Here is a 17,794-nt window from a genome sequence, read left to right on the forward strand (position 1 = left end):
GGAACACCTGCGGCTCCTTGCTCATTGCTCCTTGCTCCGCTAACACGGTGCTCCGTAATTCGTAGTCGCGTCCCTGGCGCGGTCGGCACTTGCAGACACCATCTTGGGAAGTGCGCTTTTCGTGAACCGCGCATCTCTTGATTAAAAGCAAATATATATATACAAAACAACTGCTTACTGCTGTCCCAGAACATGACTCCCAGAGACTCACTCTCCCCCGACCTGTCTGTGGCCGATAGATTGGACGATGAGATTGCAAAGTTGCGAGCGCAAGGTACGAAACACGTGCAACCTTTACTCGAGGCTCACGATGCTAATCTTGCACTAGTGGAGTCCCTGAAGGATGAGTTGAAGCTCCAGACCACAACGATACTGGCGTCAGACTCAACCCGCAGCATCCTTCAGCACCAAGAAGAGGACGACTTTGGGATCGATGCGGCGACCAAGTCAAGCCTGCTGGCGCAGTCCGACAAGCAAGCTGCCCATCTCCAGCAGTCCCTCTATCGAACTTGCGCATCGGTGACCACGCTCAAGATTCGTGATCCTGACCCACATGCTGTTGACGAAGGCAATGTTCTGGGTTTGCGATTCGAGGTCATGTCCAGGTCCAGATTCATCAGGCCCTATTATGTCATGCTGAATCGGCCGTATCCAAACTCCCGTCATTTGCGAGTTCATCGTCATACTTTGCCTCCATGTATTCCTCTAGCTGGTCTTGCAGCTCGCTTTCTACCTGCACCGAAGTCTGATGAGAGCGAGAGCGACGCCAAGCAACAAGACCTCTCCCATTTTGCACGAACGCTGAGGAGAGAGCTCGTGAGATACCAGAATCGCATTACAAGCATTAGCGATTTGAGGAAAGCGGTGGGCCTGGGAAGCCACAAGGGAAAGATCAAGGAGACGGGTACTGTCATCACAGATATCAGCGCCGTGGATGCGGAAGCTAAGCAGATCAGGTTGGAATGGGAAGACGGCCGCACAGGCCGGTTGGTCATGGATGACGACGGGAAAATACTCAAGATGGTCGCTCAGAATGGGAATGAGCGCGATCGTGATGGTGTTCGTGAGCTCCTAGGTGGCATTAGTAATATCGAGGAGCTTATCCGCCGCCGCGATCCCGTCCATGACACGGCGTAGCAGAATCGCCGGACATGTTAACAACACCTCTCAATGTTGAAATTGGGATGATGGACACTGCCAATGGCTCTTTGATGAGATCGTGGCGATGAAACTCCCGTAGTGTGCATGTAATAAAAGATCAGTTTTCAAATAAATAAATCAAAGGCGCTGAACACGACGATTGAGCATATGGTCGCTGATGGAGAGATGAACGGAGTCGTTGCGCATTATACAGCCGATGGCGACGATGGGTGGGCGTAGGAAATCCTGCCCCACTTGCTGGACGACATTGCACCTGCATCTTCAATCTAGCATGAGCATGCTCCGAATGGGAACCACTGTGACACGCCGCCGCTATCTCGAGTTGCGATGTGCTGTGCTAAAGTTACGACAGTTGTCTGGCTACTGCTGTCGGTCGGTAACGCTGCACGCTACGGCAATAACCACGTCTCTGTCTCTAGAGACAGCGATCTGGTTGCAGCAAAATTCCCCGCTACCAACATCGAATTGTTGTCACCTGCTTTTGAGAATCCAGAAACCAGGCCAAGTGACTTCGCTGAAGGTGTAGCCGGCCCGACGGACGATACAACGCTTGGTATGCGGATCGATCTTGTGTTCTTGGTCCTCTGAGATTAGTAATTACTAATCCAACCATAGATCACTTCATCCAAACCGTTGCTAAGAAGCATGACTGGATGAATTATCACATCGCGGATTTCACATCCGAAGAAGGTCGTCCTTTCCCTTACGTATATCTATCGTTATCCTCACAAGCTCCTCTGCAGTCATCTGACTCCTCCAAGCTACGCGTATGGCTGCAAGGAGGTGTGCATGGCAATGAGCCAGCAGGTGACCAAGCGCTGCTTGCTCTCATCGGCAAGCTAGATGCCGAACAGACGTGGACTTTGGCACTCCTCGAGAAGATGGACATTGTCATCTGGCCAAGGTACAATCCAGATGGAGTCGCCTATTTTCAGCGAGCATTAGCTACAAACCTTGATCCAAACAGGGAGCATACCAAACTGAACGTCCAGCAATCCCGTGATGTCAAAAAGCTATTCAGTGCGTTCTCTCCCCACATTACAGTGGACATGCATGAGTTCACACCTCGCTACTATGGTCACTACCGCCACGGTATGGACGCGCTTGTTGCAGCTGGGAAGAATCTGAATATTCATCCAGCCATTCGCAACTTATCAGAGCAGCTGTTCGCTGCGAATGTGGGCCAAGCTCTCGACGCAGATGGGTTCAGATGGGAGCCGTACTTTACCGGATCTCTGAACTCGGTGACTGAGAAGATTGAGCTCACAGAAGCTGAAAGTGACGCCAAAGCCGGCCGGAACAATTTTGCAATGACCCAGTGCGTCACGATCCTCTGTGAAGTGCGCGGCATAAGTCTTGCCGATCAGCACTTCCAGCGCCGCGTTGCTACAGCTCTGACCATGGTCTCAAGCATTCTACAAACAGCACGCGAAAACTCGGACCAGGTATACAACATTACGGAGGCTGCTATACAAGACTTTACCAATAGTGATGAGGATATCATAATCTCAGACTACTCGGACACAGTGGATCGCAACGTGACATTTATCGATACTAACACGGGTGAGATCACTAGAGTGCCAACGCGGTGGAAGAGCACGTCTCCAACAATCGCCAATCTGACAAGAACAAGACCGGAAGCATATTTGATACCGCGTGCATGGCATGATCTGGCCGGCCGATTGCGCGACTCTGGCGTTGAGGTACAGACCATGGACCATGTTTTCCAAAGCACTGTTGAGACGCTGGAAATCACTTCCGCTAGAATTGCAGATTATTACTACGAGGGCGGCATCAAGGTCACCGTAGAGACGAAGCCAGTAGACAGGAATATCACCTTACCGGGAGGGAGCTTTTGGGTTAGCACTCGGCAGAAGAATGCTGCGCTTGCTTTTGCCACTCTGGAGCCTGAGGGTATTGATTCTTATGTCAGTTTCAACTTGATACCTGTTCACAAAGGAGATGAATATCCAATTTTTAGGGTGCTGAAGTCACATATAGGCCTGCAAAATGAGTTGTTAGCTAGTGCTTTAGTCGCTAATCAAGACCCTAGTCAACAGGCTATTGCCTGAATTTACATGTCAACAGAAGGGCACTCAGATCGGCAGTATGTATTTGGTAGTAAACTCCTAAAGTGTAGGTCGGCAACAGGAAGGGATGACACAGGCATATGGATCATCAATATAAGTGTTCCTGATGACTGAAGTATGGTGTAGGGAAACGAAATCAGCCGGGACAAATGTTGCATTGACCAAAGACTTCTGCAAGAATTAGCTGGTTGCCAGAAACATTATATCATTAGTAATCACTTAAAATTGATAGAATGCAGGATTAAGTTACTCAGCCGCTCACAAAAACTTATAAAAAGAAGATTAGATAGGAAGGCTTCGTCGCTCGACTTCAAGATGTAGGCCTTTGCCACGGGCGTCCAACCTCAGGCACCCGGCTAGGTTCTCCACAAAAGACCATCCCCACGTCCGATTACCCGCGTATAAAATCAATCTCTCATTCCAGATTCGGCCTCCGCAATGCATTGGAAGTCCTTAGCACTGATAGTGCTACGTTAACATGTCTGCAATATGGCGCAAACTACCACCAAAAGCCGCCTATCTCACCGTTGATAACCCGGCATCGCGCAATGCGCTCTCACTGCCCGTTCTCCGTAACCTCCGTTCCCAGCTCCACAAATACAACACCTCGCCAGCAGATGGCAAAATCTATACCCTACCACCATTCAACCCCAACATATTATCGAGCCTCGAAAAGGCCTCGACTCAACCCTGGTCGCACACAAAACACGCCTGGCTCCTCCACACCGCAGAATGGCATCGCCACCGCCGCGATCTGCCCACCGTCCTCGTCCTCCGCAGCATCCCCGGCTTCAGCTCCGGCAACGAGCTGAAGGAGCTCTCTCGCCTCAGCCATGACGAGGTCAGCGAGACCTTCACGCTATTCGCCGAGGTCATGACCCTCATACGCCGCTCGCCCGCGCCCGTTGTCTGCGCGGTCGAGGGAGGCCGGGCTGCCGCCGCCGGCGCGCAGCTGGCGCTGACCTGCGACCTACCCATCGCGTTCGCCGGGACGCGCTTCCAGCTGCCCGGCCAGCGCATCGGCCTGCCGGGCACGCTGCCCGCCACCGCGGTGTCGCGCCGCCTGGGCCCCGCGTTCGGCTATCGCATGTCCGCGCTGGCCGAGGGCGTCAGGGCCGATGAGCTGCCCGGCGGCGTGGTGGAGACCGTCCCAGATGGCGACGACTACGCCCTCAAGAAAAGGGTCGAGGGGGTGGTCAGCCAGCTGGTCGAAGTGGGTGGTAGGCCGCAGGCGCTGGGCAAGTGGGCGTATTGGACCCAGCTGGAGGCGCACCGGTGGACAGGCGATGCGGACCGCTGGACGGAGGACGGCGAGATCGAAGACGAGGCGGATGGGTACGAGAAGGCTCTGCGATGGGCAGGGAGGATGATGGCGCTGCATGCCAGGACAGACGATGCTCAGAAAGGCATGGCGGCGTTTGGCCAAGAGGGCGCCCGAGTGGAACACGTGTTGAACAAAAAGATCTGGTAGGCGCTTCGGTCGTAAAACGTGGAGGGAACCGACACGAGTGTAAGAATAAACCATGTAATATAAATGTGATCTTACTCAAACATCTAAATAGCTACGGCACATGATAACTTCAAATCGAGCGAGATGAAAAAAGCACTGACACGTCTATCCGTCGTCTACTTAAAAACCCAACCCGGTGCAAACATTAAACATTGTAGGTAGCCTTATCTTGCGTGTCTGGACTCTGGTAACACCGATCACTAAATCATGGCAACAACCAACGCAGCCGCAGCAATCGCAGCACCGCCGCCATGAACGATCGCGGCAGCGGCAGCAGTAACAGGTACCTGGGTGCTAGTGGTCGTAGCCGCAGTCTTAGAGGTCGTCTTGGTGCTAGTAGTGCCAACGGTGATCTTTGTGGTGGGATAACCTTGGGTGGCCGACTTGGTTGTTGGGGCAACCACGGTAGAGGTGCTCGGCACGGGGTAAGGAATGACAGTGTACGAAGAGACAGCAGCGGTGGAGGATATTCCGGCGGGGTAGCTATCCGTCTCGACTGGATAGGTGGACGAATGGACGGGATAGCTGCTACCTCCAGAGTGAGTAGGGTAACTTTCACTATAAGTGAATGAAGAAACTTCAGTTAAGGTGACGGCGATGCTGGAAGTACTGGTTATGGTACTTGTCTTCTCCGATTGCGTGATGGGATAAAGAGTCGTGCTGACAGGAACGGTGACAACAGTTGTTGTAGGGCCATCTTCGCAGTCGCTAGTGGCGGTCGTCAGGGTGTAAATCGTAGACGTTGTCCATGAAGGAGGCTTGCCACCCCATGAACTGGTATGCTTCGAGCCGTCGCTGCTGGTGCAGTCAGGAGGCCCACCAGGCACCCCTGGACCCTCTGGTGGCGGAGGCGGGTGATGAGTGTAATCGCCACTGTTGACGCCGTGGTCGCCATTCGCGTGCACACCCGCGGCTAGAGCAAGGAAAACGAAACTTAAGGGTTTCATATTGCTGTTTGAATAAGCGAGGAGGCTGCTGTGATGAAGCGAGCAGACAGTTAATTGGAGTCTGTAAAGAGAAAGGCAGAATTGGAACGAATGTGGAGTGTCTGCGATACTTGAATGAGTGAGAATGTAAAAGAATGTTGAGGCAGTAGCCTCGATGCTGAGTCCTGAAAGCTGGCAAAAGTGGACAGGCAAGAGTCAGGGGGAGAGGTGAACCGCCAGGGGTTTTGCAGTGACTCTTATAGGGTTTTTTTAACATGCGCCTGAATCAATAGCATATGAGCTGACCAGATGGCCAATACGACATCGAATTGGCAAGTGATAGGTGCTGAAGCCGACCGAAATCGCGGTTATAGTTCCGAATGGGTAAGGTCGTATGGATCCGAAACGTCAAAGCACAAGGTATATCTGCATCGAGTATTCCTGGAATAATATCATTGGACAAAGCCTCAAAACTGGCAGGGGTACAATACTTTCCAAAGATCTTGGGAATCCTAGCACGAAATGGCACAATCCTGCGCTTAGAGCACCGTTATACCCAATGATTGTGGCGTGTCGAGGCACTCAAGCGACACCTTGTGCAAAAGGAAATGCAGCCGAAAGGAGTTTTAAGCCTTTATGTTCTTACATATGGACCAGGGATAAAATTTAAAGTTGTCTTTGAATTACAGCATTCCCATCGAATCAATCTGAACCCGATCACGGCCAGTTTTGCGGCTGCTAGAATGAGGTTTCATCGCTCTTCTCATTGGTCCTTCAAGACAATTTGCATTGACACTGTTTCTGTAGAGGAAATTATCGACGACCTCCTCGGGAAGCTGCTGTCTAAATACTGTTTGTTATTCAAAGCAGTGCTGGATGTTGCAAGTTGTCCCGAGAGATGTAAACTTCCGCGTTCGCTAACCATGATAGGGACTCATCCTCGTGCTAAATGTAAGGAGTACGTAACATTGTCTGTCCAGAATGTGCGGCACGCTGCGATGTCATAATCTCACGCCTCTGAAGTCGCTTTCTGTATCGTGGCCGGAAATATAAGCGAAGCATGTTTCCCCCTTGTTGAAACATCCGAGGACCTATACAAGCCCAGTAGACAGTTCTTGTTTTAAATCTAACAATCCAATTCTAAGTGGTTGAGCGACGGTGGATTGTGGGGCAGTGTTTGACTCGAATACTTACCAGATTAATTCAATATGATGCGTTTATGCACTTCCAGCAGCATGGTGCAACTCCTCATTTCGGTGTTCGGTGACCGGCCGATGATTGGCCTCCTCAGGCACGACATGCCCATCAATCGATTTGGTATCGAGTAGGTGTTGTGTACAAGCACTACTGATCGTGAGACAAAAACTTTCTCGGGTGAGGCCGAAGCCATGGCAGTTTTCATTGAGACAAACTTCACCAATCCAGTTTCTCGCGTGGCTGTTGATCAACTTTCAGCTCTTTCTTCTCCAAGACCGCTACGGTGGATGTATCCTCAGTCTGTTCCAAAACGTGCAGGTCGATGCCCCATCTTCTTAGTTGCTCCATGATTATACTATCCCATTTGGATATCAACGGATGAGCGCTAGCCACATCCTCAAAGATGATGTCACTTTCCTGTGTTGCAGACTGTATCTCGAACTTCCACGTGCCGTCAGGTGCCCAGTATTCCTGATCGTAGATCATGTCAATGCTGAGCTCCTTCCGTGCATCCTCCAAGAGCTGTTGCGCCTGACGGTACTCATCTCCGTTTTCCGCTCGGAGAGCGCTAGTAATTCCCTCCAGAAATCCTAAGACCTGTCCAGCTTTCAGCCCAATGGTACCACCGAGGCTGAAGCCTTCATCGAAACCCGCCTGGATACTCTTGGCTTTCGCTGCTGTGATCCCTTCACGATAACCAGCGGTTGCATGTTCCGTCTGTAGCCGCCGTACGTCTGACGGATGCGATTCCCTGACTTCATGGTCTTCGGACTCGAAAGCGGGAGAGCCCGGGTCTGACCCAAAGACATCATCTAAAGAGTCATTACCCTGATGCGGGGTCTCAGTTGCTGAAATCATTTGGATCCTGAAGTCCTCGTCCTGAGGATCGCGCGATGCCATATGCATACTGATTTTGAGACTGCCGAAGGTCGATTCTATGGAGGGGTATGTGAGGAGAAACGCTCCAGTGGCCACCGATGGAAAATTTAGTGGTGACTATTACAGTGCGCCACGCGAGTCGTGGCTACTTAAACACTGTAAACCGCACTGTAAGATAGTAAAGAATATGATTCTCTTGAACGGGCGTTCCTTAAGCTTAACACTACATATATTAAAACTTGATTCGATCCGAAGGAGTTGCGATATCCTCTAATGATTCCATATCGACGCCCAAGAGCATCGATACGAAGTTGATATTTACAAATAAACATCTTATAATGGATTGTTCCCCACGTTCACCTAGAATGTGGTCGGTCGACTTTAATTGAGATTGACTACTGAGGGTTGATTTCATTCAACTAGTGTGTGATGTGTGATGTGTGATTGAATTTTCCTTTTGAGATTGGCAGGAGCTATAACATGCCATTATCTTCATTTCATGCCATCGGCGGTACCCTCTGTCCCATGATTTTCTTCGCTTCCATTCGATAATACAATTCAATCGAACTTTTTTCGATAACAGTTCAGACGTGGTAGAGTTATAATTCGAGCTGGACTCTAAGAAAAGGCATAATAAAACATTGGCTATAGCATTGGCTCTGGCAATCCCACAGACAGTCTGTTCTAACCTAGTACAATCCAACCAAAATGTCACCTCGAACCCTAGCGTTTATGTGAATATCGGCTTCGAGGTCAAGCTTGATGCCGATCATAAGTAGCGGATCCTTTGAAGTTCCATCTGCTTTGACAGGACCCTTGAGTAATGATCCTTATATCCATTGTTCAGTCTCGGTATCAGAAGTGTTAGTCTCGACAGAGATAACTCACCAGCAGGAGCACTGGCCGGCCCGGAAAGGCTAGGTTTCGGAAGCGTATTTGTAGGTCCAGGAAGCGTGCCGAGGGGCTTTAGCGACTGTGGCACGGTCCCAGATCGCTCGTCATCGCTACTATTTGCATTATTCCCATCCGGCTCTGTCTTAGTGAATACAGGACGGCCGTTACTGTTCCAGGCCGCCGTTAGCCCCATGTTTTCAGGGAGGATATGACCAAATGTCTCTTACGGTGAAGACATCATGGCGTCTTTTTGTAGTGTTGTTGAAAAGTCGACTGGGAAACGATTATGGGATGGATGTGTCGCAGATAACAATGATGGTTTCCTCTGTCTCTTCTTAGGCATAGGTTAAAGGTCATAAAGCAAGCGACGGTGGCCGGCAATATGTAATCTCTGGTGGGATACCACGCCGAGTTGCTACTTTCAAAACTGAATGATGAAAGAAGAGCAACTCTTCCAAGGGACAAGAATATGGAGACCGGGGAACTGGGTTATGTGTATTGTCTCTTGGACCATACCATCCGCAATTGCCGAAGGCACTTGTAAATATACTTTACATTGCTATCGTCCGTCGGATCCAATTATGGCACTAAACCAACCTGCTTACACAGTATACCATTAGTCTTACATTCATCAATAAAAAAGGTCGTGCTTCAGTGACTGTTGTATCTGGTAAAGCTGTGCAAGTTATGTCGATGAGCTATGAACGCATTAACAGTACCGAATTCTTAGCCGCAGGCTTAACTCACTGGATCGAGTATCCGCTGTGGACCTCATCCTTGCATTCACATGTTCGCAAGGTCTATTGTATTAGGTTCATTGCCGGACTAAGACGCGTGGATCTGTACGTGCCGTGAACCCTAACTTGTTATCGCAACTATCTAACCTTAGGTCAGTCATTGCGGGGAAACCTTAAGAATGTATTTGTATTCGGGAAGTCCTGGCTAAAGGTCTTGTCTTCCAAAACAAACGATGTCGTGTTGCTACACACCACTGTGGTTACTCGTAGTTCTTGTCACTGTCTGAAAGTCATATTACGTTCTTATTTATTAAGCTCTCATCAGAGTACGACATGCACATTGAGCCCATCGCCTAATGGAGACGCTTGAAGACTCTTAAGAAGTGCCAGTTAGCAGCCGTGTCAACTAGATACATAAACTTAATACGCCCAAAAACTACTAATCATGCAGTTGAGTGGATCTCGTGTTTGATAACACGCAGTTCAAGATGTAGTATTGCATCAATATGAACTCAGCATCAACTCAACTATTGACTCCAGCTCTTTAGGAGTATTAGAGCTTCCCAAACCGTCTTGAACTCCAAAACCAGACCCTGAGACAACCGGAAGTGCAATCACTGCATGGCATTTGATCATCGCTAAGAGGACATCCAAATTGGCAGATTAATGATTATTCATGAACAGGCAGTCTGGATATAACATTACTTGGCCGAATTACAGATTACCAAATTTGTTATCCTTATGGACTGCTTCAGCCCTCACCCTCGAGGCAAATACAGATCAATTACATCCTTTCCGCAAACATTACGCTATCCGTAATATTGGGTTTTCATGGCTTCATTCCTCGTTGCCTTCTCTGCTGCCTTCGGAGCAGCAGAAGCAATCCGTGCAACTCAATCTCGTGCGCGTAAAGATGAACACAGAGGTCGAAAAAACAATCTTGTTATCCACTGTCCTAAATCGTCCGACCACAGCCAAATTTTAGAAGGCAGGAATGTTGTCCTTTCGGGAGACAAGGTGCGTATCGATTTTCAAAGACGCTCTCAACAGTCTATCTTTGGGATGAGACTAATCATTTTCATTGCAGCTATACGTGGACACAGGCACAGATCCTGATCTAGAATTCGGCCATCCGTTTGCTGGCTACTTCCTCGCTTTTCCTGACACTGAGCATTCCGGCCTCGTATCTACAATTTGTGACGAACCACCCATCATGAACTGGATATACGTAGATTGTGACACACACGAATTGAAGTTCGGCACGCGTCCCTACGCCGAGTCGAACTATACTGGTCCTTTCGATTGCACGAGACAAGACCGACGGCTGACTCTTGGCAGTTGGGAGGGGTTCTTCGCTGTGAGAGAGGACTCAGGGTTTTGGGCGTTGTATTTCGATGTAGACCAGGACAGGCTCGGCTCAAAGCTGTCGAAGGAAACCCCGATTTTGGAAGTGCAATTATTGCGAGTCGAATTGCAGGTGCAACATCCCCATGAGGAGACTTCAGAAAAGCACGATACCCAAGAAGCGACGGAAGTCAAAGTAGAGATTTAATGAGTTGTAGGTTAAATATAAACAATTCCATGTAAGCCTCCAGTAATCCCCCCCAGATGCTCTAATCAAGGCAATTTCGAAAATCGCTCTGGTCAAATGGTAATCAATGACAGACACATCAGTATTAGAGGGCAGAGTGGTGTCCTCAAGGACTGCTCTTCCGTAATCCTACTTCCAACCCTCATATCTCAGTATCAAGCAATATTGTCCTCTACAAGGAAATTTTGGATGGTGAACAGATCAGTTCGTTTTTATTTTCATTTTTAGAGTATGTGTAAAATTCCAGATTATACTCGATCTTACATCACAGACTGATGATATCAAGCCCACTTCTTGTACATTCAAAAGAGTATGTATCTAATAAGGGTCGCAAAGCTCTGGTATACCCTTCCTTCAAATAAGTTTTGATCCACATCGTACTAATTGAACAAGCTGAATGAATGATGGGGATTCGAATCAAATATCGCACATCGCAAAATGAGACTGGAGCTTTTTGCAAAAGAAAATTTGAAACCTGATGCAGGATTCGAACCCGCGACCCTTGCTTCTCAAGTTGCATATTCCGGAGAGCAATGAGCTAACCACTGCTCCAATCAGGTTTATATCTCAGGTGGTCCTCGTTAAGGAATTGTTGAAAAACAGACGACTTATCGTGACATTCGCTGACTGCCTGGAGGTTACAAGGATTCAGAGATAAACGGAATAGGCGATGGAAGCTGGGTCGTCTGATTCGGGTGTCGATACGTTCAGCCACGTCCACCAGCAAACAAAGCAAGGCAGGAACTCTGACTGTGTCTGCTTAACGCGATTTCCTTCTCCTGAGTTATCTTCTAACTGAACATCTTTATCTGTCGTCGGCTCTGTTAAGAATATTTGACAACAAATCCTTGGCACCAATGACCTTTTATTTACCGCCAACGGCCAAATACTAGAACATGATTTGCTTACACAACTGAGGTCTCGGAGACATAATATTATTCGATTTTTATCCTGAGCTTACCTTCTTTCCAATAGCGTTTGAGCAAGCCTTGAGTCTTTACAAGGCAAACCAAAAAACGTTAAAAATTGTGTGGATTATCGCTCATCTGCTTGTCACATTTATAGGAAAGATCTTTCGGGCTGAAGGTCGTGGATGAGGTATGTGTAAATGGGAAACCCGCTTTAGATTTGTGCCATCCAAACCGTTAATCAAGAATGATCACCTTCTCTACCACCTTACAGTTATTTAAGTGCGGCAAGCTCACCCTTTTTAGAGCACAGAATAATGCCCTTGCCAAAGACTAGAAGTCAGGATTCTGTTGGATTTTATAGCGAACCTTTCGTTGTGTAATATGTGACATACTGTTTATGCATTGCACTAGAACCATCCTGGATTTGCAGAAATCATAGCCCCCCAATTCAAGAGTTATTCCCGGCTGTGCTAAAGAAATAATTCACAAGCGTGAGCTCGCCATATTGGCCAAGTCAAGGAGGCGCGTTTGATTGCTCGGTGGCATACCAAACATTGCTAACCAGATGATTCATGTAGGCATTGTGGTCTCGTTTCTTCGAACTCCACAAACGAATCTGCCCGGCAATTACACCGATCTGATACTGTAGAGTAGGGCAATTACCTAAGTTACATATCTCCGGTAATGGCACGTTTGCTCGCATAATTAGGTCGGGAATTAAGTAGCAGTTGAATTACCGAATGATCGGTCATCTTCAGCGGATGCGAATGTATTGCGTATTGCATTTACCCCGCTCCGCCGTCCCCAGCTATTGCTGCAAGGTTCTATGCAGCGCCAATGCGGCCAGGATTCTCAATGCCGCTTCTCATTGGAATCACTATCACCGTCTCCGTCACTATTTAGCGTATCCTGGAGATAAGATCCCTCCTCGACTTACCTCGATACCAAGAGAGGCAGGTGAACCACCTGCTTATTGGTCATGACGCCCGCGATTTGTTGATATCTTGGCGTAAGAAGAACGTTTGTTTCCCCAGTCGGTTGCTGAGAGCCGAGTGCATGGTTCGTTTAGACCTCATCCTCGTCCTTGAGATCAACAGCTCCGGCTACGATGGAGATGGAGATGGAGATATTTAGCTCGTTTGGGGCGCTGCTGTATTGCCACACTTTTACTGATTGTACCCTCTTATACTTGACCTCGTCCGTTGAGTCAGGTTGAAGTTGTGCAGTACTTTGGGCCGACAAACAGCCATTCGTGCTCATAGCATCACTCTGCCGTCCTTGACATGGTATCTTTCAAGATCTTGTGCGCGATTGCGCTGTCTACCCTGGCAGTCTCGTCCAGCGCGTCAAAAAGATACACCAACTCGAGCACAGCAATTGGCGGGAAGCCGTTTCCCCCGTTGATTGAGGCTACCCTGGAGGATTTGGTGTACGGTCTCGAATCTAGGCTGTTTACAAGTGTTGATCTTGTCAATGCATACACCGCACGCATCTTGGAGGTCAACGGGACCCTCAAAATGGTTACATACCTTAACCCTGATGCGCTTTCCATTGCTGCCGAAGCGGATGCCCTGAGAGCAGAAGGCACGATCCTTGGACCTCTCCATGGAATCCCGCTCTTGATCAAGAACAACATTGCCACAAACGACAGCGTGCCAAATACAGCTGGTTCGTATGCGCTCGTAGGAGCAAAAGTCCCCCAAGACAGCACGGTAGCTGCGAAATTGCGAAAAGCAGGGGCTATTCTGCTAGGCAAAACTAATCTTTCTCAATGGGCCAATTGGCGCAGTGACAACACCAGCAACGGCTGGACGGCAGACGGTGGACAGACAGAGGGTGCCTACTTTCCTGGTCAGGACCCTTCAGGTTCAAGTTCGGGTAGTGGTGTGGCAAGCTCACTTGGTCTGGCCCTCGCGGCTCTGGGAACCGAAACCGATGGCTCTATCGTTTCACCCTCAGATGTCAACAATCTTGTAGGAATCAAGCCCACCGTTGGTCTCACGTCCAGATATTTAGTCGTACCAATTTCGGAGCATCAGGACACAGTAGGTCCTATGGCCAGGAGCGTCAAGGATGCTGCTTACATCCTCTCGGCTATTGCCGGAAAGGACCCCAACGACAACTACACCAGCGCTATCCCATTCGACACGATTCCCGATTACGCAGCTGCTTGCGACTACTTCGCCCTTCGAGGGAAACGTATTGGTGTTCCTCGGAATGTGTTTGACATTACCGGGTACGAGGACCGATACGGCGCCATTGTCGCCGCTTTCAATGCCTCTCTCGATGTCTTCCGCGAAGCTGGCGCTGAAATTGTCGATGGAATTCACTTGGAGGGTTACGACGTCATCGCCACCTCGAGCTTCGAGCTCAATGTCCTGAAGGCAGACTTCACTGTAGACGTCGCAAACTATTTCAATGAGCTGACAGTCAACCCTCACAATATAACGAGTCTCGAGGAGCTGCAGGCCTTTACTCAGGGATTTCCCCTTGAGGATTATCCAGAGCGGGATACCAACATATGGCAGTCAGGGCTCGACCTGGGCTATGACAACACAAGCCCCGAGTTTTGGTCCAACTACACAGCAGATCTCTACTACGGCGGTCTTCTCGGTATCACTGGTGCTCTCACCAACTACTCTCTAGATGCCCTAATCCTGCCTACCACATTCTCCTCCACACTCCCAGCCATCATCGGTGCCCCCATCGTCACTGTCCCGCTTGGCAAGTTCCCCGGTAACCAGACTGTCATCGAGAACGGGTTCGGAAACCTGAACGACACGGCGCCAAACAAGCCGTTCGGTATCGCTTTCTTGGCTGAGCATTTCAGCGAGGAGAAGTTGATCGGGCTCGCCTATGCATTTGAGCAGAGGACCAAGGTGCGAAATACTATCAAGCCTTATTTAGAACCTACAACCGAGCTTGCCGATGTTATTGTAAAGATCTAAGACCCTCACAAGACTACACATACGTTTCGTGTAGGCTTTGGCCACATATAACGCCCGATTTGGAATCGTTCCATAATAATTATAGAAAACATAATTCAACAACATAAAAATCGTTATAACTATATAATAAGTTTATTTGTTAATTTTATAAAATAAACAAATTGCTTTAAGTTTTATAGTTTACAGAGCGTGATAGTTTCTTATAACGCCTTTAGGGGCCCTGGACTAGCATTTCTTGTGTGTTGGTGTATAGCGACAAGCGCGGCAGCAGAAGTGAGCGTACACTTCACCTGGTCTCCCAAAAATGACTGTACAGAGGCATCGTCGCACCGCTATGATAAACTAACGGTTTGCTCGAGTACTTCGCGACATTTGGTTGTATTATTAAGCACTCCTTGCTCAAAAATTCGATATTATCACTCACGAAATAACGGCGGGTGCGGGTGGCTTGCGATGGGTGCCTTATAAGCGCCCATTCCGGTCCTCGCTGAACCCCCGTAACGATCGAGTTCCAGGAGGGCGTCATCGGTGTGGTGTCCTGATCGAAGTATGATTGAGTCGAAACCAATCAGAACCTCGAACCATGAGACAGCTCACCAGCCAGACAATACAACGCCTTTTTGCCGGCTACAGTGGGTTCTGTGTGCATCTAGGCATAGTTGTCAACTTTTCCATAGAAGCGAGGGGACGAAGTGATATGAATGTTCTCCACTATTGTATTTTCCACCTTGGTCACTCCAACTTGTGATATCCAGTCTGTTGAACCTCCGTTGCAGTAGGCCGGACCTGTGAGCGCGGATTTCGTGAAAGGGAAGAAATGCAACCTTTGGTCGTTGTTTCGACATGAGAGACAAACCATCACTCGAATCTAGTAAATGGATGAGCCAAATAGACACTGCACCGGCATGTGCATGAATTGATGCGATCAAGCCAGATGATAGTTCCGAAGTAACGCCACGGCCATCTCTCGGAGGATGAAACTCGATTCACCATGCCTTTTTGACGCTGCTCGAAATCTCAATTCGGCGGAGTTATGGTGCGATATGGTATCTTGTAGGTGCTCCCGCGGGTTCCACAGGTCTATTCCGTCCAGCAGATTCTTTTCCCGCAGCGAAGATGACAATATCGCCGGAACCCAAGATGAATATGTGATACCCGCAGGCAGCTTCGTTGCCTAAAACAATACTACTGGGCCCTGCAAATTTAGCAACAAGTGACCACAGATACCCACCGCTACTTTTAGAGTAGATAGTGAATAATTAGGGTCAAGTCCATAGTATCCCGTCAGTATTTCTTTCACAATCAAGCCAAATATTCCAAACACCTGATCTCCGGGGTCGGTAGAACACGACTGTCTTGTTTTTGCTAATGTATGCAAGAAATCTAAGCCCCTTGTAAAACTTAATCGAGTTATCTTGTCCATCCAGGGTAAGGCAGTATCATTCCATTTCCAGCCTGGGTGGTGCTTGGTTGGAAGGTTTATCAGCTAATGGGGTTATGAGCAGTTCTTGAATGATCCAAAATCAACTGAAATATTGCGCATCAAGCATACAATGAAGCTGCACTAGCTGTATCAATGGCAACAAAAATGCAGTGTTATAACTCGGTGATTGCTAGATTTCCCAGATGGCATTCTAAGCTTTGCACCAACTGTCCGTGTTGCTATTAAAAGTTTGCGTTATCGCAGTCATCCCCGCGTCCGGCGCATCATCACTTAGGCTGCTCCTTGACCGACTCCTCACCCAACACCCTACTCGCAGCCATGAACCTATCGATACATCAGTACGACTCTCAAGAAACAAATGCAAAAACAAACGAAAAGGAAACAGAAGAACTCACATGCCCCCATGCCACGCACCCAGACCCCTCATAGCCTCAGCCTGAACGGCGGTCATGCGCAGCAAGTTGTCGGTATCCGAGAGGTTGGAAGATAAGTGTTCGAGCTGCGAATGTAGATGCGCCTTTTATCATACATTTTTTCATCCCGTCAGCAAAAAAGTTCTCCCCAGTTCGTGTCTTTCTTTCCCTTGTGTTGAAAAAGAAAGGAGACGCTTCGTTTACTCACCAGCTGCCGCGCCTTGACCACGCCTCCCGAAGTCTGGGGTGCCATCGAGGGTCTCGAAATAGAGCCGCTGGCCGCATGACCCCTGGTAGCCATGATTGATTTATGGACCGGGGTTTGCTTCTCTAAGAAATTAGGGGAGGTGAGAATGATATTGTCCTGCTTCAATTGGTCCGCAGGATGTGGTGTGCGTAGTGTTAAACTTGGTGTTGACCTCGGATTTCGTGTTCCTCGTCCCTCAAAAAAAATCGAATTGGAATAAAGATCGACGCATGTAGAAAAGGTCAAGACCGACCGTGCTTGTACCCTGAAGATTCTCGTTTGGTGGAAGATTTGTGTGTCAGATAGCCGCCCCGTTGTAAACTCTGGCTGACTGGCGACATATACATGACCTCGAAACCCCCGAGCTACAGACACAGCAAGAATATCGAATTGTTGGCCTGACGTTGGGAAAGCGGGGCTTAGAGCTTATGCCGGGACTCTACTTACCGCTACCGCTAGCGCCATTCCCAACAGCCATGTTTCTTATTACAAGTACTCCTGGCCGTTCTAGCAGAAATTACTGACCACATTCTACTGCCTACAACGGTTTGTCTATTTGGTACATTTGGAAGAAAGTTTGGGCGTGCAGGTCGTCTACAATTTAGACTGAAACACCATGAGTCGGCTTTGATCCATGACCGATCGGTGTGACAGCTACTGGGTTCCTGCAAGAGCTGTGCCCTCTCCCAAGCCATCTCACAGTCACACAACACGATGACAGGTCTGACGTTGCCAATCCTACACCAACGACAGATATCACGTTGACAGTTCGCTAGATCACAATGATATTTTCTTCTTGTCTTTCGTTCTTCAGCATCACTTGTTGTATTCCTGTGTCATTTGTCG

The 17,794-nt window shown here is 48.7% G+C and overlaps 9 protein-coding genes and 1 non-coding gene across 10 annotated transcripts; 5 read left to right on the top strand and 5 right to left on the bottom strand.

The window, feature by feature from the left end:
* Positions 1 to 192: 192 nt before the first annotated feature.
* On the top strand, positions 193 to 1,137 carry BKA67DRAFT_540507 (cenp-O kinetochore centromere component; the record flags this gene model as incomplete). Its single annotated transcript, XM_046100782.1, has 2 exons — positions 193 to 274; positions 329 to 1,137. The coding sequence occupies 2 exons, from the start codon at positions 193 to 195 to the stop codon at positions 1,135 to 1,137; spliced, it is 891 nt and encodes a 296-aa protein (XP_045953559.1).
* Positions 1,138 to 1,488: 351 nt separating this feature from the next.
* On the top strand, positions 1,489 to 3,233 carry BKA67DRAFT_524804 (carboxypeptidase; the record flags this gene model as incomplete). The annotated part of the gene is made up of 2 exons (XM_046098612.1): positions 1,489 to 1,714; positions 1,777 to 3,233. The coding sequence occupies 2 exons, from the start codon at positions 1,489 to 1,491 to the stop codon at positions 3,231 to 3,233; spliced, it is 1,683 nt and encodes a 560-aa protein (XP_045953560.1).
* Positions 3,234 to 3,729: 496 nt separating this feature from the next.
* BKA67DRAFT_540509 (enoyl-CoA hydratase/isomerase) lies at positions 3,730 to 4,722 on the top strand (the record flags this gene model as incomplete). The annotated part of the gene is made up of 1 exon (XM_046100783.1): positions 3,730 to 4,722. One exon carries the CDS (start codon positions 3,730 to 3,732, stop codon positions 4,720 to 4,722), a length of 993 nt encoding a protein of 330 aa, XP_045953561.1.
* Positions 4,723 to 4,961: 239 nt separating this feature from the next.
* Positions 4,962 to 5,708, bottom strand: BKA67DRAFT_540510 (uncharacterized protein; the record flags this gene model as incomplete). The annotated part of the gene is made up of 1 exon (XM_046100784.1): positions 4,962 to 5,708. The coding sequence occupies one exon, from the start codon at positions 5,706 to 5,708 to the stop codon at positions 4,962 to 4,964; it is 747 nt and encodes a 248-aa protein (XP_045953562.1).
* Positions 5,709 to 7,100: 1,392 nt separating this feature from the next.
* BKA67DRAFT_663401 (essential protein Yae1) lies at positions 7,101 to 7,790 on the bottom strand (the record flags this gene model as incomplete). The annotated part of the gene is made up of 1 exon (XM_046108177.1): positions 7,101 to 7,790. The coding sequence occupies one exon, from the start codon at positions 7,788 to 7,790 to the stop codon at positions 7,101 to 7,103; it is 690 nt and encodes a 229-aa protein (XP_045953563.1).
* Positions 7,791 to 8,452: 662 nt separating this feature from the next.
* Positions 8,453 to 8,850, bottom strand: BKA67DRAFT_540512 (uncharacterized protein; the record flags this gene model as incomplete). Its single annotated transcript, XM_046100785.1, has 2 exons — positions 8,453 to 8,592; positions 8,652 to 8,850. 2 exons carry the CDS (start codon positions 8,848 to 8,850, stop codon positions 8,453 to 8,455), a joined length of 339 nt encoding a protein of 112 aa, XP_045953564.1.
* Positions 8,851 to 9,844: 994 nt separating this feature from the next.
* BKA67DRAFT_581503 (uncharacterized protein) lies at positions 9,845 to 11,294 on the top strand. Its single transcript, XM_046103919.1, has 3 exons — positions 9,845 to 10,411; positions 10,482 to 10,977; positions 11,060 to 11,294. Exons 1-2 carry the CDS (start codon positions 10,226 to 10,228, stop codon positions 10,944 to 10,946), a joined length of 651 nt encoding a protein of 216 aa, XP_045953565.1. The 5' UTR covers positions 9,845 to 10,225; the 3' UTR covers positions 10,947 to 10,977; positions 11,060 to 11,294.
* A 163-nt stretch (positions 11,295 to 11,457) lies between these two features.
* Positions 11,458 to 11,545, bottom strand: BKA67DRAFT_t160. Its single transcript has one exon. It is a non-coding gene; the product is annotated as a tRNA-Arg (tRNA).
* A 1,634-nt stretch (positions 11,546 to 13,179) lies between these two features.
* BKA67DRAFT_524557 (amidase) lies at positions 13,180 to 14,844 on the top strand (the record flags this gene model as incomplete). The annotated part of the gene is made up of 1 exon (XM_046098583.1): positions 13,180 to 14,844. One exon carries the CDS (start codon positions 13,180 to 13,182, stop codon positions 14,842 to 14,844), a length of 1,665 nt encoding a protein of 554 aa, XP_045953566.1.
* A 1,710-nt stretch (positions 14,845 to 16,554) lies between these two features.
* On the bottom strand, positions 16,555 to 17,002 carry BKA67DRAFT_663405 (DASH complex subunit Hsk3 like-domain-containing protein; the record flags this gene model as incomplete). The annotated part of the gene is made up of 3 exons (XM_046108178.1): positions 16,555 to 16,612; positions 16,684 to 16,805; positions 16,910 to 17,002. 3 exons carry the CDS (start codon positions 17,000 to 17,002, stop codon positions 16,555 to 16,557), a joined length of 273 nt encoding a protein of 90 aa, XP_045953567.1.
* Between the last annotated feature and the right edge of the window lie 792 nt (positions 17,003 to 17,794).

This window comes from Truncatella angustata, assembly GCF_020726525.1.
Source record: "Truncatella angustata strain MPI-SDFR-AT-0073 chromosome Unknown BKA67scaffold_9, whole genome shotgun sequence".
Classification (NCBI taxonomy): Eukaryota; Fungi; Ascomycota; class Sordariomycetes; order Amphisphaeriales; family Sporocadaceae; genus Truncatella; species Truncatella angustata.